We start from the raw sequence: 23,764 nt of genomic DNA, 5'->3' as shown, positions 1-23,764 counted from the left end.
TATATATGTATGTACATAATATATATATTGAAAGGTTTATGTTAAAGCAGTACTACATAGTTATCGTTAATTTTATTGAAATAAAATGTATTGTAGAATGTATTTAATAAAATGAAGAACAATAACAATCGAAATGTTTTCTTTATTTCTCTCTTCTTGGAAATAACAATTGGATTGTTCGCTCTTTTATCAAATTTCTGATAACATAAAAAACTTTTATGGTCAAAGCGCATAACTTTGAGTCACTACTTACATAGCTCAATAATTGGTGCCAAACGAAGAATATGTCCGGGTATTTTTTGACATTTCCATTTCCAAAGTCATCAAGGGTTTCTTTGTGGTCTGGTAAGTTGCAATATTTTTGAATTACTTGGTGAAGCAGAAAGTCTTCACATCAAAGTTACGAAAAAAGTTTTGGTTAAAAGATATGAGCTCAAAGTGAATAGGGTTATGAATGATTTTCGGAAAAATAAACAAGGTCAACCCCTTCTCGAAAAATTTTTTTTAAATTTTTTCGCCGAATCCATCCATGTCTAACCTCATTTAAAGAAAGGTCTCGTAAGACTCTGTTCATAAATAAAACCCAAAAGTTCCTTTGGGGTATGGTTGCAATGTTATTTGCACTAGAAATATTTCGTTTGCGTACATTCACATTCGGAAGCAGATATCTTCGGATAAAAGTCTCAAAACAAGTCAAGTCTTGGTTGAAAGATTTAACTTCATAGTGAATAAGCCTATTCATTTAAGTACAAAAATTTAAAAAAAATGTTTTTTTAAATTTTCGAAAAAAAACATGGTTAACATCTGGTTGAAAAAATTCATTTAAAATTTTTTTTTTCTCCAAATCCATCGAATGAAACATTAAAAGAAAGGTTTCTTTAAGCTGTATTGAGGAATGAAAACTAAAAGTTTCGTTGAGGTCATCTGGTAGTGATTTTGCAAGGCTAACCCCTTGCCAAAAAAATAAATCCATTGACTGAGACATTAAAGGAAAGGTATCTTTATGCTCTATTCATAAGCAAAGTTATTATTATTATTATTATTATCGAAATATTTTTTTTTTTTTTAACATTCAGAGAAAGATATCTTGGGATCAAAGCCTCAAAACTAGTTTTGATTGAAAGATATGAGTTCATAGAGAATAGGCCTCTGAACGAAAATAAATAATTTTTTTTTCGGATTTTCCAAAAAAAAAAGGTCAACCCCTATCCCAAAAAAAATTAATTTTAAAAATGTTTCTTCAAATCTATCGAGTGAGACATTAAAAGAAAGGTCTGTTGTCGTCTTTGTTCTATGTTTCGTTACTGGTACTGAACCAACTGTGGGCCAAGAAAATCGAATATATTTTTTTTATTTTATACTCCGAAAAATCGATTGCTAGACATTTTTAGAACATACTCACCAAATATCAGCTCTTAATATTAATCATTAATCAGTGCACATTAGGGTTTGGATAAGAATATCTTTGAAACGGTTAAAGCAATTAGATACTTACCCTTTTCCATCTCATAAAAAAAAAAACACCTTGTTTATTTCTGTACAATGGTAGGTGCTACCTACTTTAATAAAAACAAAACACCACTTTTCAACTAATGCAAAATTGATGACTTTTATTTACATAGTCTTAATAAACATATTCTGAGAAAAACTTAACATAATGTTAACATATTTGCGATTTTGTTGATCTACTATAAAATTCATATAAATATTTTTATTTGTGTAGGTAGTAAATATATACTCCTACTACATACATACATAAATCATATAATCTTAAATTAAGTATTAAAAAAAAAAAACACTTCATATAGTAAGTTTTTCACTCTCTGCTGTTTACGTTGTTCCATTTTTTTTGTTTTTATTTAGTATGTCTCTAAGCTGCTCCTGGGATTTCTTGTCAAATAATTTATTTATTATTTATATTCAACAAAAGAAAAAACAGTCACCAGCCGTTTGCACATTTAATCTCTTTCATTATAATTATTAGAAATTTAAAAATGAATTTATGTAAAAAAAAAAACAACATGAAAAAATTATTTAAAAATTGGAATGAGATCTGAATTTGAAAAAATATTCATTTTCTTCTCTCTCAGAAAAATGACTGAATGCAATTTTTTTTCTATGACATGTTTCATTAGTTCTTGTTACTTATTTTATTAATTGAAACCATATGTAATTCAAAAACCCTTAAAATCCTTGTTTATTTTTTGTTTTATTTTTATTATGTATGTGTTTCCTGTTTTGTTGATTGGTTTCCACTGTTGAACTTAAATTTAAAAAATATAATTAAATTAAAAAACAAAATAAACGACAGACAAAATTAAAATAATAATATTTTGGCAAATTGTTGCATATTGGAATATATTGAATTAAATTTTCGATTTTATTTGATAAGTTCATAGTGATTGCTTGTTGGCAGTTTTCTGTGTCATTTCTTATAAGTTGTTATAGATTTTTTTTTTTTTAAGTAACCTCAGATTGTGTGGGTGTGTGTATTTGTGTGTTGTATGGTTTATTTAAAATTATTTTTGAATTTTAAGAACATGAAGCCACAGAACTTGAGAAATTAACTATATCTCAAATTTATTTCAAAAACAGTGCTAATTTGTGTTCCTAAAATATTGCAACTAATGCTTATTCGTAAACTTTTAGGTTGTTTTGGTTTTTTTTTTGCAATTTTTTGTTAAGAGTATTTTTTTTTTTTTTTTGTGCACAATAGATGTCGGATTTGCATTTTTAGTTTGATTTTTTTGTTTATTTGTGTTGCTTCAAAGTTTGAATTCATATTCATATTGCTTTTTCTTTTTTTTTTTTAATTTTCAGAAAAATCATGAACAAGTTTATAGTTTATTTATTTTTATTAAGTATGCATTCATTTGAAATAAAAACATCTTATTGATTTTTGTGATTTTTTTTTATGTTTGTTAATTCGAGAGCTCACTTAAAGCTATAATTTTTTTTTTGTTTATTTCTTTCTCCTGAGTGTTTTAATTTCAAAAAATTATTTATGGTTTTTTGTTTTTGCTATATAGGACATAAAAATAATAAATTTAATAATTTAATAGATACAAAAAAATCAAAACAATAATAAAATCAAAAAATATTTTTTATTGAAAATAAACTATATCAAAATATATTCTTAAGTGGAATATAATTTTCCTGTATTAAGCAAGGAAGACAATAATCTTATATTTTTATTTTTTAATTTATATCTATATACCACCAAACCTGGGTATGTCATCTTATACGTCAAAAGTACGCCCAAAAAATGTTATCTCAAGACTACAATACAACACTTTGTATAGACGCAATCGAAATTCAAAAACTCTGACTTAGAAATCTATGAGTATTCACACGACTCATGTATTGGATTTTATTTTAGTGTATGTATGTTTGTTGTTGATTTTTTTTTTTTGTTTATTAATTTTTAGTGACTAACAATATTTATGTCAATATGACATAATGTTTTCAACCATAACATATGTTTGATTCGTTATAAAATGTTTAACGGCTGATAACATTTGATTTTGTGTTTGTTTTTTTTTTTTTTATTTTGTATTTATTTTTTTGTTTAATATTTTATCTATATATTTTAAATGTTAATTTTAGCTTACAACTTTATGTTATCGTTATTATGTGTTTTAATTTTTGTTTTTGTTAAATTTATTATTTATGTTTATAATATTTATGTATTTAGCTTATTTTGTTGTACAAATATATTCGTATTTATTATTTTTATATGAATGGATCTATGGATGTCGATTTTGGGGATGCAAAAAGTATCTATCAATAAATATTCAAGATGCGGTTTATTTTTAAGATTTAGGGATTATGATTAGCTTTAAATATCAGCTTAATGTGAAAAGAATAAGGTTTCAATTAAAGAATTGATTTAATACATTTAAAATTCAACAGAAACTCATAAAACTCGAAATAAATTTTAACATTTAAGTTAGTAAATATTATAGGCTATAAATAATGATTATTTTACGAAGACCAAAAATATATTTTAATGATCGATATATTTGGTAATGATGCATTACAACTCTACTGCTTCCGTTGAGTAACTCGAAGCATATTGAAATTAATAATCCAAGAAGTTCAATTCACCTCGATTCAACTCATCAGCCATTTAGGCAAAATGAATAGGATAAATCTAATAGACAAGGCATTGGAAAATTTTCTTTGCATTTTTCATTCCGTTTCGACGAAAGTTTAAATAAGTAAATTTGAAATTTGAATTTCATTTGAATTATTTTAGCTTCTAAGCAAAACAAGACCTTTGTTATGTATATTAATACTAATATGTATAGTATAAATAAAGATATATTTCCTCCTGGTAGTAAGGGAAGTTGGGAGGAAGGTTTAAAATCTTATCGGGGATTTTATCGGAGACATATGATTTAGCATCTGAGATTAATCGAAACTCTCAATTTTGGTGAAAATGTATCTACATATTTACTATTTTCAAAAAAAAATCGTTTTTTAGCACTTAGTAGGCAATGATCTTTTGACGCATTGAATGTTCTCAGACGAGGTTGTGACTTTGATTGTTTTTTAAAAACAACGAAAATTGAAATTGCGGTTCGTAAAAGACGAAAAGGTGCCCGTCTCATTGAGTCGGAAGCTCTATAAGTACAAAAGCTACAAGGAAATCATAAATTTTAAAACGCTTGACACACAAAATTGACACCAACTAAAAAATGAATAAAAAAACTTCTGATTTTCAAATAAAAAGATCATAATCAAAATAACATTTTTAAAGAGCATTTTTGTACCATTTTTTATTTGCCAAATTTAGTCGTTTTTTTTTGTTTTAATTTTTTTTTAAATTTTATTTTGGGTTATGATAAAAGTTTTCTTATGATTATGATATCCCTTTAACCGCAATTCGAATAATTGATAAATTATTCATAACAATTTGTTTATAGAAGATGTTAACTACACTACTTAATATTTTAATGATATTTGTGTTTTTTTTGTTTTGTTTTATTCGTTTTTATTGCTTTGTAAAATGATACATTGCTTTTATTTAAATTTTGTTTTAAACTATCAAATTCCGTAGTTAAGGGTATTTGTCATTAATTTCGATTATCCCATTTTGTTTGTAAAAGTATTTTTAATCCAATTTGTTTATAGTAAATCATAATAATTATCTACATATATATATTTTATTTATTTATTTTTTGTTTTGTTTAATCATCTTGGAAACACTAAATCTTAGTGCTTACCAAAGAAATCAATGTACGTATTTATTTTTATATTATTTCGTTTTTTTTTTTTGGTTGTTTAATTAAAATAGTTAACTTTTAGGTTATGTTAATTTTTTGTTTATTATATTTTTTGTTTAAATATGAATTTTCATCAATGTAATTTTTTTTGTTTAAATGTTAATTTTTATTAATTGGCTTATAAATACGTTTTTTGTTGTTGTTGTTTTTTTCTTTTTGTTGTTGTTAAATTTGTAAATAGTTTATTTAAAAGTGTTTACTAATTGCGATTAATATATTCATTTATTTTTGTTTTTTTTTTAATGCATGATTAAAATTATATCAAAAAGCAGATAAATGATACATTTATGCGTTTTTTATCTTTTTTATAAAAAAAACAACAAACAGAATTTTCAATTATATTGTAAAATTAATTTCATAACATTTAATTTATTTTTTAACAATTGTCCGTTATCACAGCACCAACCATGTTTTATGTTTTTTTTTTTTTCATTTCATTATTTCGTTATCATTTAAAATTATAATTACACTTTTTTTTTCGTTTAAACTTAATAAAGAAATAAGAAAAAAAAAGGTGATATAGGTAGGTACCTTAAAGAAAAAATTATTAACTTTATTACAGAAATATATTTTTTGTGTTTATAATAACTCTAGGCACAATCTAATAACAAAATTTATAATTTGTTATTTGAACATTTTCCTATTTTGCTTATGTGGAGTAATTTTTGTTAACTTAAAACTATTTTGCGAATAAACACAAATTGGGCAAGGTTAAAAAAAAAGATGAAAAGAAATATTTTTATCAGAATTAAAGATTGTTCTTTTGTTAATACTTTAACAAAAAACTGTATTAATACAATTTCAAGCTTTAATTTTTTTTACTTACAATGAAATGTGGAGCAGAAAACAATACAGCTAGTGTTGCGATTATTGTAAACAGCGTGAAAATTATAAGGCACAGGCGGTCGACTACCATTGCAGCAAATTTCCAATCACGCGTTACATCGCCAGTTTCATCTTCTTTTTTCAACTTTAATATTTTTTTTTTTTTTCAAATAAATGAGTTAGTAATTAGTTTTCATAAAAAAATAATATTTACCTGATCTGTTATCCATCGAAGTTCTTTAAGAATAAGCGCCAGTTCGTATTCTGCTGATGAACTCAAACAAGTATGGGAGATAGCTTCGTGGATTCTACTTTCTCCTACTGGACCTACACTTCCATCGTCACCTTGTCTAAAAGTTAAAGATTATATTCCAGTAGATTTTCTGTTTCCTACCATCATCGTTTAGAAAATTTAAATGGGTTTTTACTTTAATTCAAAACCAAAATGTAATTACTCGTTTTTTTTTTTAAATTTTGATCGTTGCAATATGATCAATAACGGAATAGTCTTTTGTTTTTAAATTAAATTTTAAAGGTATTGAAGAGCTCGTTAGTACGTATACTTGAGGTAAACGCCTAACCTCGTTTTATTCCAAATAAAAATACATATTAAGACAAAGAATGCCCTGAAATATTAATATGAAAATGTACCGAAAACCGGAACCTCTATAGCTTTACAAAAACACCGAACATTTGTTTGATTTTTTCAGTTTTTTTTTGCAAGCGCTGTTGTAATTTTATATGTAACCAAAATTCAATCACAAGAACGTGCTCAAGGACAAACATCGAACTTCGAGTTCATTTGCATATTACAATATACTATATACAGCAATATATCGAAATAATGTTACCCACATCGAAAAAAATGTTACGCATACGCCTCAGTGACCCACAAATGATTTTATTTAAAGTAAACTTTTTTTACAGGGTCCATGTCAGACCCAATTCGACCACAACAAAGTATTAGACCTTGTGCTATATGTTTAACCAATCAAGTAAAAGCAGTTCACATTGGTTTCAATGACAAATCATTAAAATTCGAAATAAGAACATCTAATCGTATTATTCTTTTCGAACAAATAAAGTGCAAAAAACACAATCATAGAAAACATTCAAACCAAAAATAATAAGTTTGTAAAACTCTATGTACGCTGCACTTTGGAAAGAAGGGAAACCCTCTACGTGTTGAACACCAGCTACATCTTGAATAGAAAACAAAACACAAAAAATATTTTAGCCGTGTCTCTCGCTTCTTCTTACTTCATTACATATATGAAGTGATTTTTCGCTGTTTAAAAATTATTCATCAAGAAAACTAATTTTTATAATTAAAATAATTAATTTTACAATAAGGGTCAATTTTTCAATAGTCAGATACACCTCATATAGAGCTTATTCCTAGGAATAAGTTTTTTTTTATATTGACATTTATTCTTCTGATAGTCTTACTGACGATTGAAAAATCAGTGCTAATTGAAATAAGTTCATATTTAAGCATAGTACATACTTCTATTGAAGTGAACGAGAACAAATCTTCACTTGTGAACATTTGACATTCACCGCTGGTACTTACATTATATCAAAAACACGTTTTTCAAGGACTTTTTTCTTTAAGTTTTAAATTTATTTGTCCAAAAAAATATATAAAAGGCTTAGCCACTATGCAAAATTTAAAATTTTAATGAAATTGTCTGTGTGAAAAAGATTCTCGTACATTTTGCACGTGAACTTCTTCACCGCTCGTAAAGCAAAACTCTGCACTTTTTTCTCCAACAAGGTTCACAGGAACGTTCACGTACAAATTTGTATGGATTCACTACTTGCTGCACAAGTTTGTAACTACTAGGCTTCAATCGATTTTTATTTTTGTAAACAAAAATTAATCACAAAAACGTGCACAAGTACAAATATCGAAAATGCAAAATTTAATTCTGGATCTGTGATTCTTGATCTGTGCATCTAACTTGTAAAATTAAGCACGACAAGCCATGAACATTATTTAAATTATTAAAACAAAATATCATCAATTATTTAGATTATTTGATCAACAATAGATAGTTTAAGTTTTCCCATTTAAAAAGTTACGTATACGCAACAGTGAATAACGGTAAATGTGCTCGATTGTCAAACGAAAGAAGTTTATGAGCAAAAGAAAGGAGGTGACATGAAAGCCTCATTTAAATTAACCTTCAATAATTAGGAAAATTGATTAAATAGATGACAATTTTCTTGAATAATAACTTTGATCAATTTTCGTCTTAAATTTAAGAAATACAGTGGAGAAAATTATTACAATCTATCATTTAATAATTTTTCGATAATTTTCGTATTACGACCCGTGGCAATACGTTGTCTTATTTAATAACGGGTAACCAGTAATTATTTTATTTTTTGTACAACTTTATGAATAAAAGTAACGAAAAATTTTAAGGAGTCCCAAAGAAAAGAAATAAAATTCTGTTAAAGAAGTATTTTACATACTAAAAACTTCAATAAAAAGATTAGTACGTCCAGTCAATTAATAATACCATTAACGCTATCAACATAAATAACATTTAATGTAGATATTATTATAAGACGTCCTTTGAAAATCATACCTGTATACAGCTCGGTAGTAAGCCTGTTGGTGTGGTATCGTAGCACTGGAACATCTATGATTGCATCGAAAATCATCATCGATATCCAAAACATTTGCCAGCAAAGATTTCGAGGATCTAGAAATTAATTTTGTCATATTAAAAAGATCACTAAATACCAAAACAAAACATTCACAAATATAATAGTATGTACGAGAGATATAAAATTAAAATTGATTTATATATGTACAGTTTGACAAAACCAATCCAACCAATCTATAAGCAACTTATAAGATCACTTCTGTGGGCTTAAAGTCAACAAAATGGCACACGCGATCATGTGTGTGTTGGTGGTGGTTTCTCAATGATTACCTTTCCTTAAGTTCAACATTTTGCATTTGTTGTTTTTTATCCGAAGACGAGCTCGACGGAGGCGGTGGACATTCGTAACCCACTTGTCCCGGTCTTTGCATTCGTAATATACAAGGCAACCAATACAGGAATATAACTCGAATCTATGAAGGAGATTGGGATTTTAAATATTTTTTTTGTTTAAATTTTCAATTATATTCAAATGCTACATTCATTACAGGCGTGTTTGTAGACTTTTTCAAAGCATGCATTTAAAAGGTATAGATATAGGACAAATTCAAATTCATAATGAAAAATTAAATCGTTTTCTTTTTATTTTTACTATAATAAAATAGTAATTTAATTATGCAATTAATCCCATTGAATTATACTGCTTTTACGTGTTTTGTTTTTTTTGTTTTTTTTGCTAAAGTGTGTATTTTTAATATTTTTTTTATTATTTCTAATAAATATTATATAAATTATGTTTTGTGAGTATAATTTTTCTAAATATCGCTAAGTATATAAATAAAGTATATAGATTTTTGGTTGGCTGATATAAGCTTTTTGGTTTAATTTTTTTTTTTTTTTTTTTTGTATGTATTGGTGGTGTGAATTTTTAGTATTTTTGTTATGTGATATATTTTTTTATATTACCCATTCACTCATTTCATGCGTATCTGGATTTCTATGATGATAATTGAGGATAAGTATGGTTGACACAACTGATGAGGCCACCATAAACATAATGCAATTGAAATAAGTTCCTAGAAGGACACAAAAATTACACAAAATTGTACAATTTGGATTTCTCTATGGCTTATTGGTTTTCTCTTGGATGTTTTTCATCTTTTTTTTTTAACATATAAACTTAAATTAAATTAGTGGCTTGCAGTTATGAATTGTTGCGAAGAAGTTAAGCTGTCCTTTTACTTTTTTTTTTGCTCTTAATAATTTGACTTAAAATTAGTTCTAAATTTAGCCTAAATGAAATAGTTGTTGAGTTTTTTCTGTTTAGCATCCAGAATTGCACGAACTAATTGATACCTAATTTTTAACGACTAAATAAGCAAATAACTTAAAATTAGAAAATAACTTAATAAAATTGTTTCACTTTCTATAATTTGAACTTAAATATCCTACCAAGTAATATGTATCTTAAAATAAAACTACGCGTAACTTAAATAGAAACAATCATTATTCTTATAAACGATATAATGTTTACTAAGTGCAAAACATTAATTTATTTTGAATTTATTAAAAAACTAGTTAATTTTTTGACTAAGGGCCAATTTTTCAATAGTCAGATAGAGCTTATTGACATTTATTCTTCTGAGGGCCAGTTGTACAAATATTTAATCCGTGGATCAGCAACTTTTATCTTCTGAAATCGGTAGCAAGGCTGAAATTTAGCACTGGTTCAAGGTTCATATATGTAGAAATAACCATATTCATGCTTGAACCGAAGTTGACCCGCAGTTAATCCGCCGAAATCGGTGGGTTAAATTCCTGAACCAAGGCTGATCCACGTTTGTACAACTGGCACTGATAGTTCTGATAGTAACTGACGATTGAAAAATCAGGGCTAATACAAATTAATGGTTTAATTCTATTTTATTATTTTTTTAGTTTTAAAAATTAAAGAGAGTAATATTGTGGAGTGATTTTTCTAAAAGGAATATAAACATATTTTGCCTTATTTAATAGTCCAACTTTTAGGGCTGTTTTTGGGTTCAGACTTGACTTAAAGTGTTTACTGGAACATTATGATAAATGGAGAACAAAGATTCATAGGCCTACTTAGCTCAGAAAAAAAATTGAAAAATGATTATATCCCTTTAAAAAGGCACTCCTCAACTATTCTTTAATATTTGTTTTAATATCAGTCATACTTCTTTAATTTTATTTTTCTTCTTCAGTTTATTCCTAGAAATTGATTATTTGTTTGAAAGAGTTAATGGTTGACTTTGAGGCTAGACATTTCGGAGGCTAGACGGAAACAAATTTACATTACAACGAAAAAAAAATATAAACAATTTCTCTAAGCAACGCAGCACTTATGCCGGATTTACACGACTCGACTGGCAAATTGCTAATTTATCTGTCAAATTGAAACTATTTTTCCTTTCATCGTGTAAACGCTAGTTATACCAGCAATATTTTTGCAGACAAAAAATGGAAGAGAAAATATGACATAGAATGTTGCCATTAATGGCTATGTGTAAACAAAATTATTTCTTCTATTATTTTGCCAATTTGTTAGATGAAATATTTGTTAATTTGTCAGTCATGTAAGTTCTGTTGTGTATTTCAATTTTCAACTTTTCTAATCTACAATTAAAAAAAAATCCTGCTACTTGACAGCTGTCAAGATTTTTCTCAAAGGATCGTTTGAGGATGCTTTCGGCCATTGAAGCTTTTCACAACAAAGATTGTGAGCGAAGGCTCAAGCTTTTACTTGAGGATTTCCTCAGTTCGCATTAATAACTTTAAACTAGGATTAGACGGTCAACGTAAATGATGAACGCGTTGACACCCTGACATCAGAATTTGTTGCACACGTTCTGTTCACGTAATTTCCACACAATAATGCTGTCCACGCATTGCCGGGCAGAATGACTCTGCCGTTGACACACATTTTGATGCCGACCATGCGTTGATAGAGTAAAAATAACCAAAGTATCATGAAATGAACATTTTTTTTCTGTGATTTAACATCGTTAAAACAAGTTTTTGAAAAATGTGTGAAGTGTTTTGGCTTTGGATCTTGTGGTTACTTTTTTTTTTTAATAACGGAGGCATGATATTTCGACATGAATTAAAAGTGCAAAACGTGTGTTATCCATACGGATTCACTTTAAGAAAAAGAAAATGTGTGGTAATGCCTATAAAGTATAAAGTTAACTTTAGGGGACCAAAACCATCTTCCGAAAAATGGTATATTTATAGAATTTTAAATTAACTCTTTTGATTTTCAATTTTCAATACAGATGAAATATTAATTCATTTTTACTGTCTAAAAGCTTTCTCAAACGTTATTTCATTTGATTTATGAACTTAAATCACCATTGGATACAAATAATCCAATATTGTTTAACGTTGTATTTGCATTTTTGACATATTTTCGTTCGTAACTCGACCCCGAAAACTTAAGATATTTATTGGACTATAACTTTGGAACATTTCTGTATTTGATGCACAGGTATATTGTACAAAAACGAAAAGGTTCTGGTTAAAAACTGAATCCGAAACTGTATTAGGAAGCCGAAAAAATTATTTTAATATAAAAACAAATTATTTCTTCGATTTTTGGTTTCTTATTTTACAAAAATACAAAATAAAGGAGTTTGGACACATAACTGGCTCTCGGATTTTTTGAGCACAATACAAAAGTTCCTATATTTTATCACGGAGGCTGCAGTAGCTATGAGATGTAAAAAAATTATTTCACATAAATTTGTTTATAGGAAAAAAAAATTATTCCACTTCGAAGTGGGTGTAAAATCTCACCGCAATACAAAATATTTATGAAATAATTTTATTAGAAAAAAAAAAATGAATTTGTGTTGGTCTTTTGATTTGAAATTGTTTATTATTATTTAACATAATTTGACTAGTTGCATTCCGCTGAAAGCTGGTAAAAAAAATCATAGTATTGAGTCCACTTCAAAATAAACAGTCGTCAAAAATTCAATGAACCACTTCCACCCCGAAGAGAGATGTTATACCAGCTACAAATGTTTGAGGGATTTTTATCCACGGAAATATTGCTATAAATAAACGAAGTAATGGCCGATTTTGACCATTGAATTGTAACTACAAAGAAATTCACCTTGAATGTGGAGGAGATTCTAGTGGATTTATTTCTCTGCGTTTATTGCGTGTATTTTCAATGGTATTGGGGAGGACAAGGCTTGAACTATTCTGTTGGTTTCTAGAAATAATAACGTTAAAATAGAAACGTTTTTTAAATATCAAAATATCTAAAACTATTTGTGTTCTGTGTAAATATTCTCATATCACGGATTGCAGTGAAAAATGGTTCTTGTATTTTCTACAAAAAATTGGAAAAATATTAATATATCAAATCATTGTAACTTAGCAAATATCGCTTTAGATTTTTATGATAGATCATTTTGCATAATACCTTATATATTAAATTGGCTGCAGTATATAAATATTTGGTTTGCCTTACGCAAAATTATATTAAAACTAAAAGTGGAATCAAGGAACACTGTATACTGCCTTCAATACTATTTTTTTAAACGTAGGTAAATCATTGTGATTAAAAAATCCTAGAGATCAAAAAAAATTCCACCTTGTACATATGTAAGTTCAATTTCATTAGTCATATGAGTGACAAATTCATAGTGTCATTGATATTCTAATCTATATTCATTCATTACGGCAGGAAGTAAACTGTCAAAAAAATCATTTGGCTCGTTTGTGTTTGACATCCGAGTTCAAATGGATTTTATAGTAGGTAATGACCAAATTGACACATTAGAAGATGGGAAAATTTAGTATGTTTTTACTCTTAAGAACCCATTTGCTTACATTGTTACATTTTAAATTTAATTTAGCGTTAATGATACTTAAAGTATGTTTCAATTGATTGTTCAATTTGTGAGCAAAATGGAATATCGGCAGAGCTTTCCCATTTCCTTCTGTGCATTTTTATTTGGTTATGACAATTTTTTTAAGGTTGATGCAAAACTAAACTTCTAACACGTAAAAATGAGTATAGTATATATAGGTGCATCAATATTTCTATGTGAGCGAAAATTTTTCTACAAAGGAGGAATTCGGGGTTAAGAAAATCGGTTAGTTTGGTAGAATCGGATGCCTCGTTCTGATAGCATTAAAATGAATAACATTGTAGGACTATAATATGCAGGGATATTTTTATTGGTCGAGAACTTATCGATTAGACTATAACTTGGAAAAAATATAATACAGTTAAAAGTCTTTTTTTCTATTTTCTTTGATCGTTAATGTTAAATATATTGTTGCTAAATTAATAATAATGGTGTATGCATAGCATATTTCTAAAAATACCTATTCACTACAATTTGTATATTAAATAAATTTATCAAACTTTAATTTCTACTATCACGCTTTCACAAGTAAAAAAAACTAATATATAGATTTATTTTAATTAAAACTTACTAGAAAATTGGATAGAGAAAAAAATCTACACTAATAATAATTCTTTCGGTTTTGTTTTATTGTTTTCTTGGGTTCTCTTGAAATTTTAAAGAATTATAAATTTTTTTTTTGAAAGAAAAACAAACATTAACCTCAGTGAAGTATTTATGGCTATGTTTTCTTCTTTCCTAGAATGTTTATTATAACAAAAAAAAATATAATAATTAATATAAAAACTGTGCTCTAACTCAAAACTTATTTATTAATATTATATACATTAATTTCAAATATATATAATTAATTTCAAACAATCGTAATAATAAACTTTAACAAATTTTATTGACTTTTATCGTTAAGTAGTTTTTGTCAATACAAAAAATTGATTTATATCTCATTCATAAATATTATTTCTTTTTAGATATTATTTACATTTCAATCTTAAAATAATTATGGTTTTGGCTTGAAATATATTGAAAACTTGAATATGTATGAAAATAAACTAGGGATAAGCAATTTATGCCATTGGTAGCAATACTTATATAATTTTTTGGTAATTTAACAAAGAAAACATTTCGGTTTTGAACAAAAAATGTATATAAAACATTAAACTCAAAAGTGTAATAGAATACCAATTACAAGAAAAATAAGGTCAAAAGAATGTGTTTTTTTCGCCTATCTTTCATACGGTTTCTCACAAGCCACAAAGGGTATTGTTTTTTTCTAATTCTTTCCCACTGTAGTACATACAATGATTTCAAATATGCTGCAGCTCTAATCAAATATCTAACTCAAAATAGTTCCTTGATTTTTTTTTTTTTTTCAATTGTATTCGGGTGACCTCACGTACTGAGCAATTTTCTACTCGGCGTATTTTCATCAATTTTCGTTTACGATTTGGGGAAAATACTTTTTCTTAAAAAAAAAAAAACATTCAGAAACATCAGAAAATAAAATGCACGACTGGGTCGCACGAACTTGCTCTTAGAGTTGAAGTTGCTTAAATTTTTAAGACTTTTTATATAGAATTTTAGAAAATGTATGTACCTACTGTAAAGGTTAAAAAAAAAAATAAATAAAATTCGTTTTTTAAAAAAATAAAATAATATCTGAAATCGAATTGCCCTCCCAAAACAAGTATGCAGTTTCTATTGATATATTAAGATGCATTTTTAGAAAAAAAAAATTTTCAAAATCGTTAGAGCCGATTTAAAAAAAACTAATTTTGTATAAATAATTTTTTGGAAAAAAAGTTTTAAAATAAAATTAGTATGCCATTTTGTAGAAATTACTAATCAACATCTAAAAACAAAATTTCAAGAAAATTCAATGTACCATTTTCGAAAATTTGATTTTCCAAAAAAAAAAATTTCAAAATTTTTTTAAAAATCCAAAAATTTTATTTTTGGCTTATATTTATATTATATAAATACTTTTTCACAAAAAGTTTCGTTGAAATCGAAATAGTAGTAGAATAAGTAGGAGATAATCGGATTTGAAAAAAACGGTTCTATGGCAGGTACCGTTAATAATGATATTCAGACAAAATTTTTTTCATTAGAAGATACTTCTTGTCTTTAAACTAACATTTAAATTTTTTAAACAAAATCGTTAGAGCCGTTTTTGAGCAATTTCAAATTTACTAAAATCGGTATATGGCAAGTACCGTTATTTTTTGTCCAAAAAAATTAATTCCAAATCGGTCAATCGGTCCATCAGTGTCTCAATGTCAATCAGGGAAACATGTGAATTTTTTTTTAAATTAAATGTTTCTCAAATACCGTGAGACAAAGACCATGAGCAGAAAAAAGGCTCAGGGAGGTAAAAAAAAGACGATCCAAGTGGAAAATGGTTTTTTGGTGCTGTTCAGTAATCGGCATCGGTTGAAGACTTTGGTTTGGTGGATCGTAAAAAGCAGTTGTATGTTTGCAATGAAGCAGGTTCCTTAAAAACCCAATTTCCGCTCCGTAAAAATGTGTAGGTATACTTTAACTGTATCATGAAACCATTTAAACAAGGAAAACAAAGAATCAGTAAAAAAAAAAACGTTGTTAGAGCAACACATTTGACAAGTTTGACCAACATTTTTCGAACGGCACTGTACAGCATACACTGAGGGAAAAGCCACCATAAAAAAACGTGAAAATAATGAAAACCACATTGATTTAACTATTATTCGGAATGATTTTGAGTTGAAGATAAACATTTTAAAATCAACATGGAAAAAAGGTTAATTTTTGATGGTTTCGTATCTTAAAGTCACATAAATCAAAGTAGTTCATCTTGGAAACGACGACGTTTCAACTTCAATTTATTTTTTCCCTCAGTGTAGAATTGCATATAAATTTTCTGTTGCCTAAGAAAACCGTCATAACTCAAAAAAAACTTGACTAAGAAAACCTTTTAAAGTATATCTGAGTTTGTTAGTTTTGCATTTTTTTGTCGTCAAACGATGAAAAAATATTAACTGCCTAGTAAGAATGAAAAGGGGTACACAATGATAATTTCAATTGACAATTTCACTATAAGGAAAAATCTACATATCTCCATTCTATTGGCAATTATTGTGTTTCAAAAAGATTAGACAATTACGTAGATAAAAGAAGGGTTTCAAGGAAAGTGATATCCATGCTCTTATTTTATCCATTGTTAAGTCGTTTCCGAATGAGAACCTAAATTTGACTCTATATAGACAACAAAATCTACCTATTCTCCTCTTCCATTGTAAAGGAGTGTTTTTCAATAATGTTGACTTATTAAAATGATAATGCTTCGGAAAGGTACACTTTAACATCGAAAACTTAGCTTTGTCAGAAGTGAAATGTATTTCAAGAACTACAAATGATTATATTTATTTATTTTAATAAAAAGATCGCCTAGACAAGTTTTCAATTTTCAAAAGTTGTTGTTTCCGAAATAATCGGCTGTTGCTTTGTTTAGTTCGATCGAAAGAATTTTGTAAGTTCAGTATAGGTAGTTTTAAAAATCGAGAAAATTCTCGTGAGTTATTATTCCACATAATATAAAAAATATATATCATCAAAAATATAATTTTATCATTATATACAAACCTGATACTCGGCTTAGCTCGTACGAAATACAGTACAATTTATTTCAATATTATTTAAATGAAGTACATAAAACACATTTATGTATGTAGATATTGATCGATGTATGTATTTATTTTATAGTGAAATTGAGTGTGTTTTGTTTAGTGCGGTTAAGTTATATTAGTGATGTGAAGTATAAAGCTGTATACGTGTAATGTTGATTCGAAAAAAAGCATAATTAGTAACCAAAAAATTTTAAGTGTTGTGTTATTGTGTGATTAAGAAAAATACAAACCATTTCTTTTTTCTAATTTTAAAATAATATTTTTCTTGCTAGTAACCCCTTGACATTCAGACTCATATTAACTCTGATATTGTAGTTTGATGTCCAACTTTATATAGTTTTGGGTGATGAACACGAATCTGAAGCTCTCAAACAAACTTTCTCACGGAAACTATAGGAAATTACGGAAGGACTCCGAGAAAATGAATATTTTTCTTGTTGTTGGTTTATTACTTGAAAAGTGGTTTTTTTAACAAAAACCTTTTATATCGCTAAAGGAAATAAATAGGTATAACCATTAATTGCCTTTTACATTTATAAGAAAATTCATTTGAATTGATAAATTTGAAAACGCAAACAAGTATGAAATAAGACGTTAGCTTTCAAAGTCAACTTTCAATAAATCCTTGTTGTTCTAGAAATTATTGTTTTAATTTCAAATAACGACACTTTCACTAAGAGATACATTTTGGTAAAGTAGAAATAATTTCTATATTCTTCAATATAAAATCTCAAAAAATCACTCTTTGCATATGAAATGTCTTACCTAAAAACTGTAACGAAAAACTTTGGAGTTACAAATGTGATTCCTTTTATTTCTATTGCTAAATTATCTGCGTTTTTTCGATTAACCAAAGTATTCGAGATTATATATCTGCTTTTTTATATGGTGTGAACAACTGCAGAAAAAAGGCATTATTTGAAGGCATAAAATATAGTGTAAATTCACAAACGCATCACTGCAGAGATGATTAGCGATCATTCCTTTAGCACGTTCATAAACGCAAATAATAAGCATCACTTGTTGATTGTTCATTATTGCAAACTTTGATAAACTGATGCGCAAATATCAAACAAAAAAGCATCAAGAATTTTCTTGATGCGATTTGGAGTAAAAATGGCGGAAAAGAACAATGAAAAGTATTTAAACAAGTTCTAAATTAATTAACTTGATGAATTTCAGAGAACATATTTTACCAGCCCACAAATTAAACTAATAATAGAAACCAGATTAAAATATGAAGGTGATTTGTTTGCAGGCAGAAAATCGAAGTCGGTATTGTGGAGGAAAGTTCTTTGAGAGATAAAATGTGTTGCTCCATATTTTAATTACAACAAACAGTTTTTATTAGTATCATTTCCATCACTAGCCAAAAATTTTTGTTAAACGTAAAACTTTTTGTCAATCAGCATCACATCGTAATCAGCTGAGCAACGATCAGCATCGCAAAAAAGCAGTGATGAGTAATCACTACCAAAAAATTTGACGTTTGTGAATTTACCCATAGTTTCCGTTTCAACGATGTTGCATAAGGAGACTGTTTTCAATAAAAGCTCAGTTTTTTATAAGCACAGTATGAACTGATTTTTTTATTTTATTTGCAAAACAAATACTTGTGTAGTTTGTTTTTATTTTACATTTAAAATAAAAATGAGTAACTACTGAGTTGTAGGAAAAACAGCTTAGATAAATTTAAAAATCTGACTGTATTGAGATCAAGCCTGTTAACCTATTTTTTTTATTAATACCTGCCTATGACTACTTAATAAAACTCGATAATTTTATGCCACAAAAATGCCATGGTAGCACAAGGATCCTGAGTTACTCTACAAAGTGAGAGCTTGACGACTATTTCTGAATTTTTTTCTGAAAAATTTATTGTCGAAAAAAAAACTAATAATGTTAGAAATAAATTTAAAAGTCGGTATAATTTATTATTGAAAAAAAAAAGTTTTGGCCCTTTGAATGAAGAAGATCCCTCCAAATACAAGAACCTAATTGCCAATATTCTTCAAATCCAAAACATTTGTTTTTTTAGTTATAATAAATTAAAAGTGGTAAAAATTAAAGAGTTTTATCTGTAAATGTCATAATTTTTTTTTAAATATATTTTAAACAAAATAAATACATTTCATATCATTTATGACAATAAAAGGATAAAATTTAATTTTATAACAGAATATCAAATTTTAATATATGTATGTAATTTTGTTTACGATTATAACAAGTATTGGGAAAGGTTCTACTGAAATGTTTTCTTTATATTTTAATTTTAATTTCAATTTAATTTTTATTTAACTTCTACATAATTTGTTTAAAAAATTTCAAGCCAAACAAAAATAAATAATAAATCAAACCTCTTCAAACATTTTATGAGTATAAGTTTAATTGAATATAATGTATAGGTAAATGGTTAATGATTTGATATTAATGTTCTGATTCTGCATATATATAAAATTTGAAAGCTTCAAATTATGTATTTAAAAATATTTTTTTTTTTAGAAACTTAGGGCTCAATTTAAATGTGACAAATTATTGATAACCCCTAAAACACGAATGATTGATTAAAAAAACAAAAAAAACTAAATAAAAACCTATTCATTAATAAAAAAAAAACAAAGAAAATTAAAAAATTAAATAAAATGAATAAGCAAAAATGACTCTAAAACCGTTTCTTCAAACAATTATTCTTCCTCTATTTAAATAGAAAATTCCTTTGTGTGGTGTCATTTGAAACATAAATACGAGTAGATATTGATTCAAAACACCTATTCCGTTGTCGTTAATTTTGATGTCTCCATAACGTATTTTCTGCATTATGCGGGGCCAAACAGTTTTCAATCTTACTTATTTTCGTATATAATATTTGTGTAGTCATTTAAAGGCTTTAAAAAAATTCTTATAACTCTGAAAAGAATTTATAGTATTGTCAACAATAAAGTTTGTCCAAAATCAATAAAAGACAAAGCCTTTCTTAGCGCCCAAAATAGTTTAGATTCTCGTATACATATTTACAAAAGAGCATTATTTTTATTTTTTTTTTGTTTTTTTTTTTTAATGACTTTTTGAAAATAATTAAAATATTTGATTTTGAGAAATGTATTAAAATGAAATAAAAAAAAAAAGAAAGAAAAACAAAATAAGAAAGTAGCATAGTAGCAAAAAATGAGTTTCTTTTGTTTCGAAAAAATGTGATAGCATTTAAAATTATTAGCAAGTGAAGTGAACATAGCAAAATTGAGTTTTTCCTCGCTCACCTCGAGGATGATTTTAGTTTTATTATTTTTTTTTTTTATAAAAATGATTGAAAATAGAAATAAAATTATTATTAGGCAAATTAAACAAAAAAGATAGAGCGAAATGCGATTAAAAGAAAAATTTAGTGCATATGCATTCCTTATCTTATCTAAAATGTCAAAAGAAAATTTTGACTTCCTTAAAATTACTATAGACACCCTGCTAGTTTTTGTTTTATATTACATGTTCTTATTAATCAGACAGATTTCTTGATTTTTTTTTTAGAATTTGTTATAACATTTTTGCGATTTTCTTAATTAATTTATTTTGCTTACTCTTTCCCATACTCAGACATAATGGATTTGTTCCGCAAAGATTTGTGCACCTTTTAGATTTAAATTGGATGAACGGTTAATGGAATTCTAAGTCGTTTTCTCACGTTTATTAAGCATTTGATTCCATACCTTAAAGTTTAAGGAATTTGTCTAAATAACAGTGAGTGATTCTATCTGATTTTCGATTTCACTCTCAATTGGGTTATTTAATTGCTGGAACAGTAATGATATAGTGGACAAAATTACCAGCCCGCGAACAAGCAGTTAGAAGTACTCGATAATAAATTCGTAGGAAACAAGTTATAGAATATTCCTCGGAAGTTTTATAAAAGACAAACGACTTTTATTTTAGAGTTTAGAGATATAGTATAAATCCAAAGCTCAAAATATTCTTTATACTCTAACGAAATGTTCAAATACAACGTCATATTGATATATTAACTTTAGTTATCTATCGATTTTTGTAATTTAGCTCGTTAGTTTTCATAACAACTAATCCTTATGAAACTACCTGATGAAACTTTTCCGATACTCATTTAGTTTATTTCAACTTTTTTGGTTCCAATATTTCTAATTGCTATATCAATATAATCAATATTCAAAGTTGCACTTATTTATTGAGAAATATTGTTTGACACTTTGACTAAGTGTCAAATTTAGGGATTGGAGTTCAAAAAAAAACAATTTTTTCAACTATCTACTTGCCAGTTTATTTGTGTAGATATAAACCCCAAATGAAATTTGAAACAATTTACACCAACTAAACTATTGGTAAATATTGGGAGTAGATCAATATTTCAGATTTCTTTCCTTTTAATTTTGTTGAACATAATTTGTTTGGAGTGTACTTAACTTACGAAATATTAGCAACATACCAAAAAGGAGAACTTTCACTGTCCTCTTCGCCCAAATCTTACGGGCATGGAGTCCGGAATATAAGCTTACTTTTTTCCATACGTTTTTAGTTACTTTTTTTTTTGTAATGTACATTTTTTTTTGTGTAGGTACATTTAAAATGAAAAAAGAATAGTTTGTGAGTTTTGGAAAAAACTCGTTGAGTATTGAAAATAGTTCGTAAGTTAAAACTGTCACGAATACGGAAATAACTAAGAGACTCACAGGAAAATTAACCTGTTACACTGAGGGAAAAGCCACCATAAAACAATGTGAAATCAATGAAAACCACATTGATTTAATAATTATTCGGAATGATTTTGCCTTGAAGATGAACATTTTAAAATCAACGTGAAAATAAGGTTGATTTTTTGTGGTTTTCTATTTCAAAGCAACATATTTCAAAGTAGCTCATCTTTGAAACAATGAAGTTTCAACTTCAATTAATTTTTTTCCTCAGTGTATAGACAAAACGATTCGTATTATATCGTATAGATATAATACGAGTGTCACAAGCAACAGTTTCGAGTACTGCACTTAAAAAGTATTGAAACTAATGAAAAAGTATCTTAAAAATAAGCTCGAGGCCGTACTTTGCGTTAGTTCATCTTTTGTTAACAATATTAACAACCCGCTATTCAACCACTGAAATGGGTTTTGGCAGTCGAAAACGGGTAATTTATCTTACTTCTTTACGTCTACGTGTAAACGTTTACTGTGCAGAAAAATAGATATTTATCAAGATTATGGAGTTCTATTCACTTGAAATTCTTTCATGTTTTTACAGAAAATATATATTTATTACCGGGAAATCGTATGTATGCCCCGAATATTTACATTATTAATATACATATGTATGTAAATTATTTTTTTTTCCTCGTTACGGGCAACACTTTTTTGTATGTAATATTATTAAAAAATGTAAATAATTTTTCCTTTTCTGTACATAATTTGATTTTATGTGCCCCTAAAACCTAATTATTAAACTTGGAAGTCAGTACCGAAACAAATTAAATTAATATTTTTTTGAGTATGCGGAAAGCGTTCAGTTGAAGCTTGAATTATGTAAGACGAAAAGAAAGCCTATATATAGTTTGGGTCTACAACCCTCACCTTTAAAATATTTACTAAGCCGCACAGCGTCTATTGCTCCCAGAAAAGCAAATTAAATTGCAAAAAAACAGTTATGAATAGATGAATATAAGAGTGATAGGCACTACTAGATAGTCATTATGAAGGCTGTTCTCTTAAATCTGGCACCCATATCTATTTGTCATTTATCGTTTTATGATATCAAACAAGTAACTTGAAAAACTTTGATGTCTGAATAAAAATATGCATCGTCAAATGGGTTTTTGGCTTTTGAACTAATTTTAATGACTTGTGAATGATTTACAATATTGATGTCTATTTACGAATAAGCTGGCGCGAATGCATCTGCATTAAAATATTTTCTATTTTTTATGGGAAGAGGTAGTTTATTTTTTAACTATTATTATTATTTTTAATTTTTCTCAGAAGCTTGCAAATTATAATAATGAGTTTAATTAAATAAAGAGAAGACACTTTATGGTAAGCTTTCGTTTTAATGGAATCTAATGAATAAATCTATTTCGCGAAATATCAACAATTTGAAACGAATACTTTAAACTGAGCCCTTGGTTTCCCTACGGATTTTTGATTTGTGTTTTTTTTTTTTTTTGTATATGCGGACAATGAAGGCATAATTCACGCGCTTATAAATTTTGTGTTCAACCAATTATCCGCAATCATCATAAGAGGCTAAAAATCGAGAATATTTTTTTTTTTTCTTTTTTTTATGAATTTTTTTTTATTTGATTTTATTTTGTGTGCCAGTTGTTGAATGAATTATTTTTTTTTTTTTCTTTAAGGGGCGGGAAACAAATTTAGAGTAAGCTTTTCTTTATGTAGGATTCTTGGGGAGAATAAATTAACACTACAAAAGAAATTCCAGCATAAATATATATGAATATGTTG

At 27.0% G+C, this 23,764-nt stretch overlaps 1 protein-coding gene across 4 annotated transcripts in view; it reads right to left on the bottom strand.

Moving 5' to 3' along the window:
* Nucleotides 1-2,402: 2,402 nt before the first annotated feature.
* Nucleotides 2,403-23,764, bottom strand: part of LOC129908501 (neuronal acetylcholine receptor subunit alpha-7) — a 53,941-nt gene continuing 32,579 nt past the window's right edge. For all 4 annotated transcript variants that reach the window (XM_055985024.1, XM_055985022.1, XM_055985025.1 and 1 more), the window contains 6 exons: nucleotides 9,698-9,807; nucleotides 9,062-9,204; nucleotides 8,711-8,827; nucleotides 6,328-6,463; nucleotides 6,115-6,258; nucleotides 2,403-5,967 (listed from right to left, as the gene is read on the bottom strand). In XM_055985024.1, the coding sequence (XP_055840999.1) occupies nucleotides 5,962-5,967; nucleotides 6,115-6,258; nucleotides 6,328-6,463; nucleotides 8,711-8,827; nucleotides 9,062-9,204; nucleotides 9,698-9,807 (656 nt within the window). In that variant the 3' untranslated portion in view covers nucleotides 2,403-5,961. The remainder of the gene's footprint in view (nucleotides 5,968-6,114; nucleotides 6,259-6,327; nucleotides 6,464-8,710; nucleotides 8,828-9,061; nucleotides 9,205-9,697; nucleotides 9,808-23,764) is intronic.

The sequence above is a fragment of the Episyrphus balteatus genome, chromosome 2 (genome assembly GCF_945859705.1).
Source record: "Episyrphus balteatus chromosome 2, idEpiBalt1.1, whole genome shotgun sequence".
Taxonomy (NCBI): domain Eukaryota; kingdom Metazoa; phylum Arthropoda; class Insecta; order Diptera; family Syrphidae; genus Episyrphus; species Episyrphus balteatus.
Note: the sequence above shows the minus strand (reverse complement) of the source record. Positions and strands in the feature narration are given on the sequence as shown.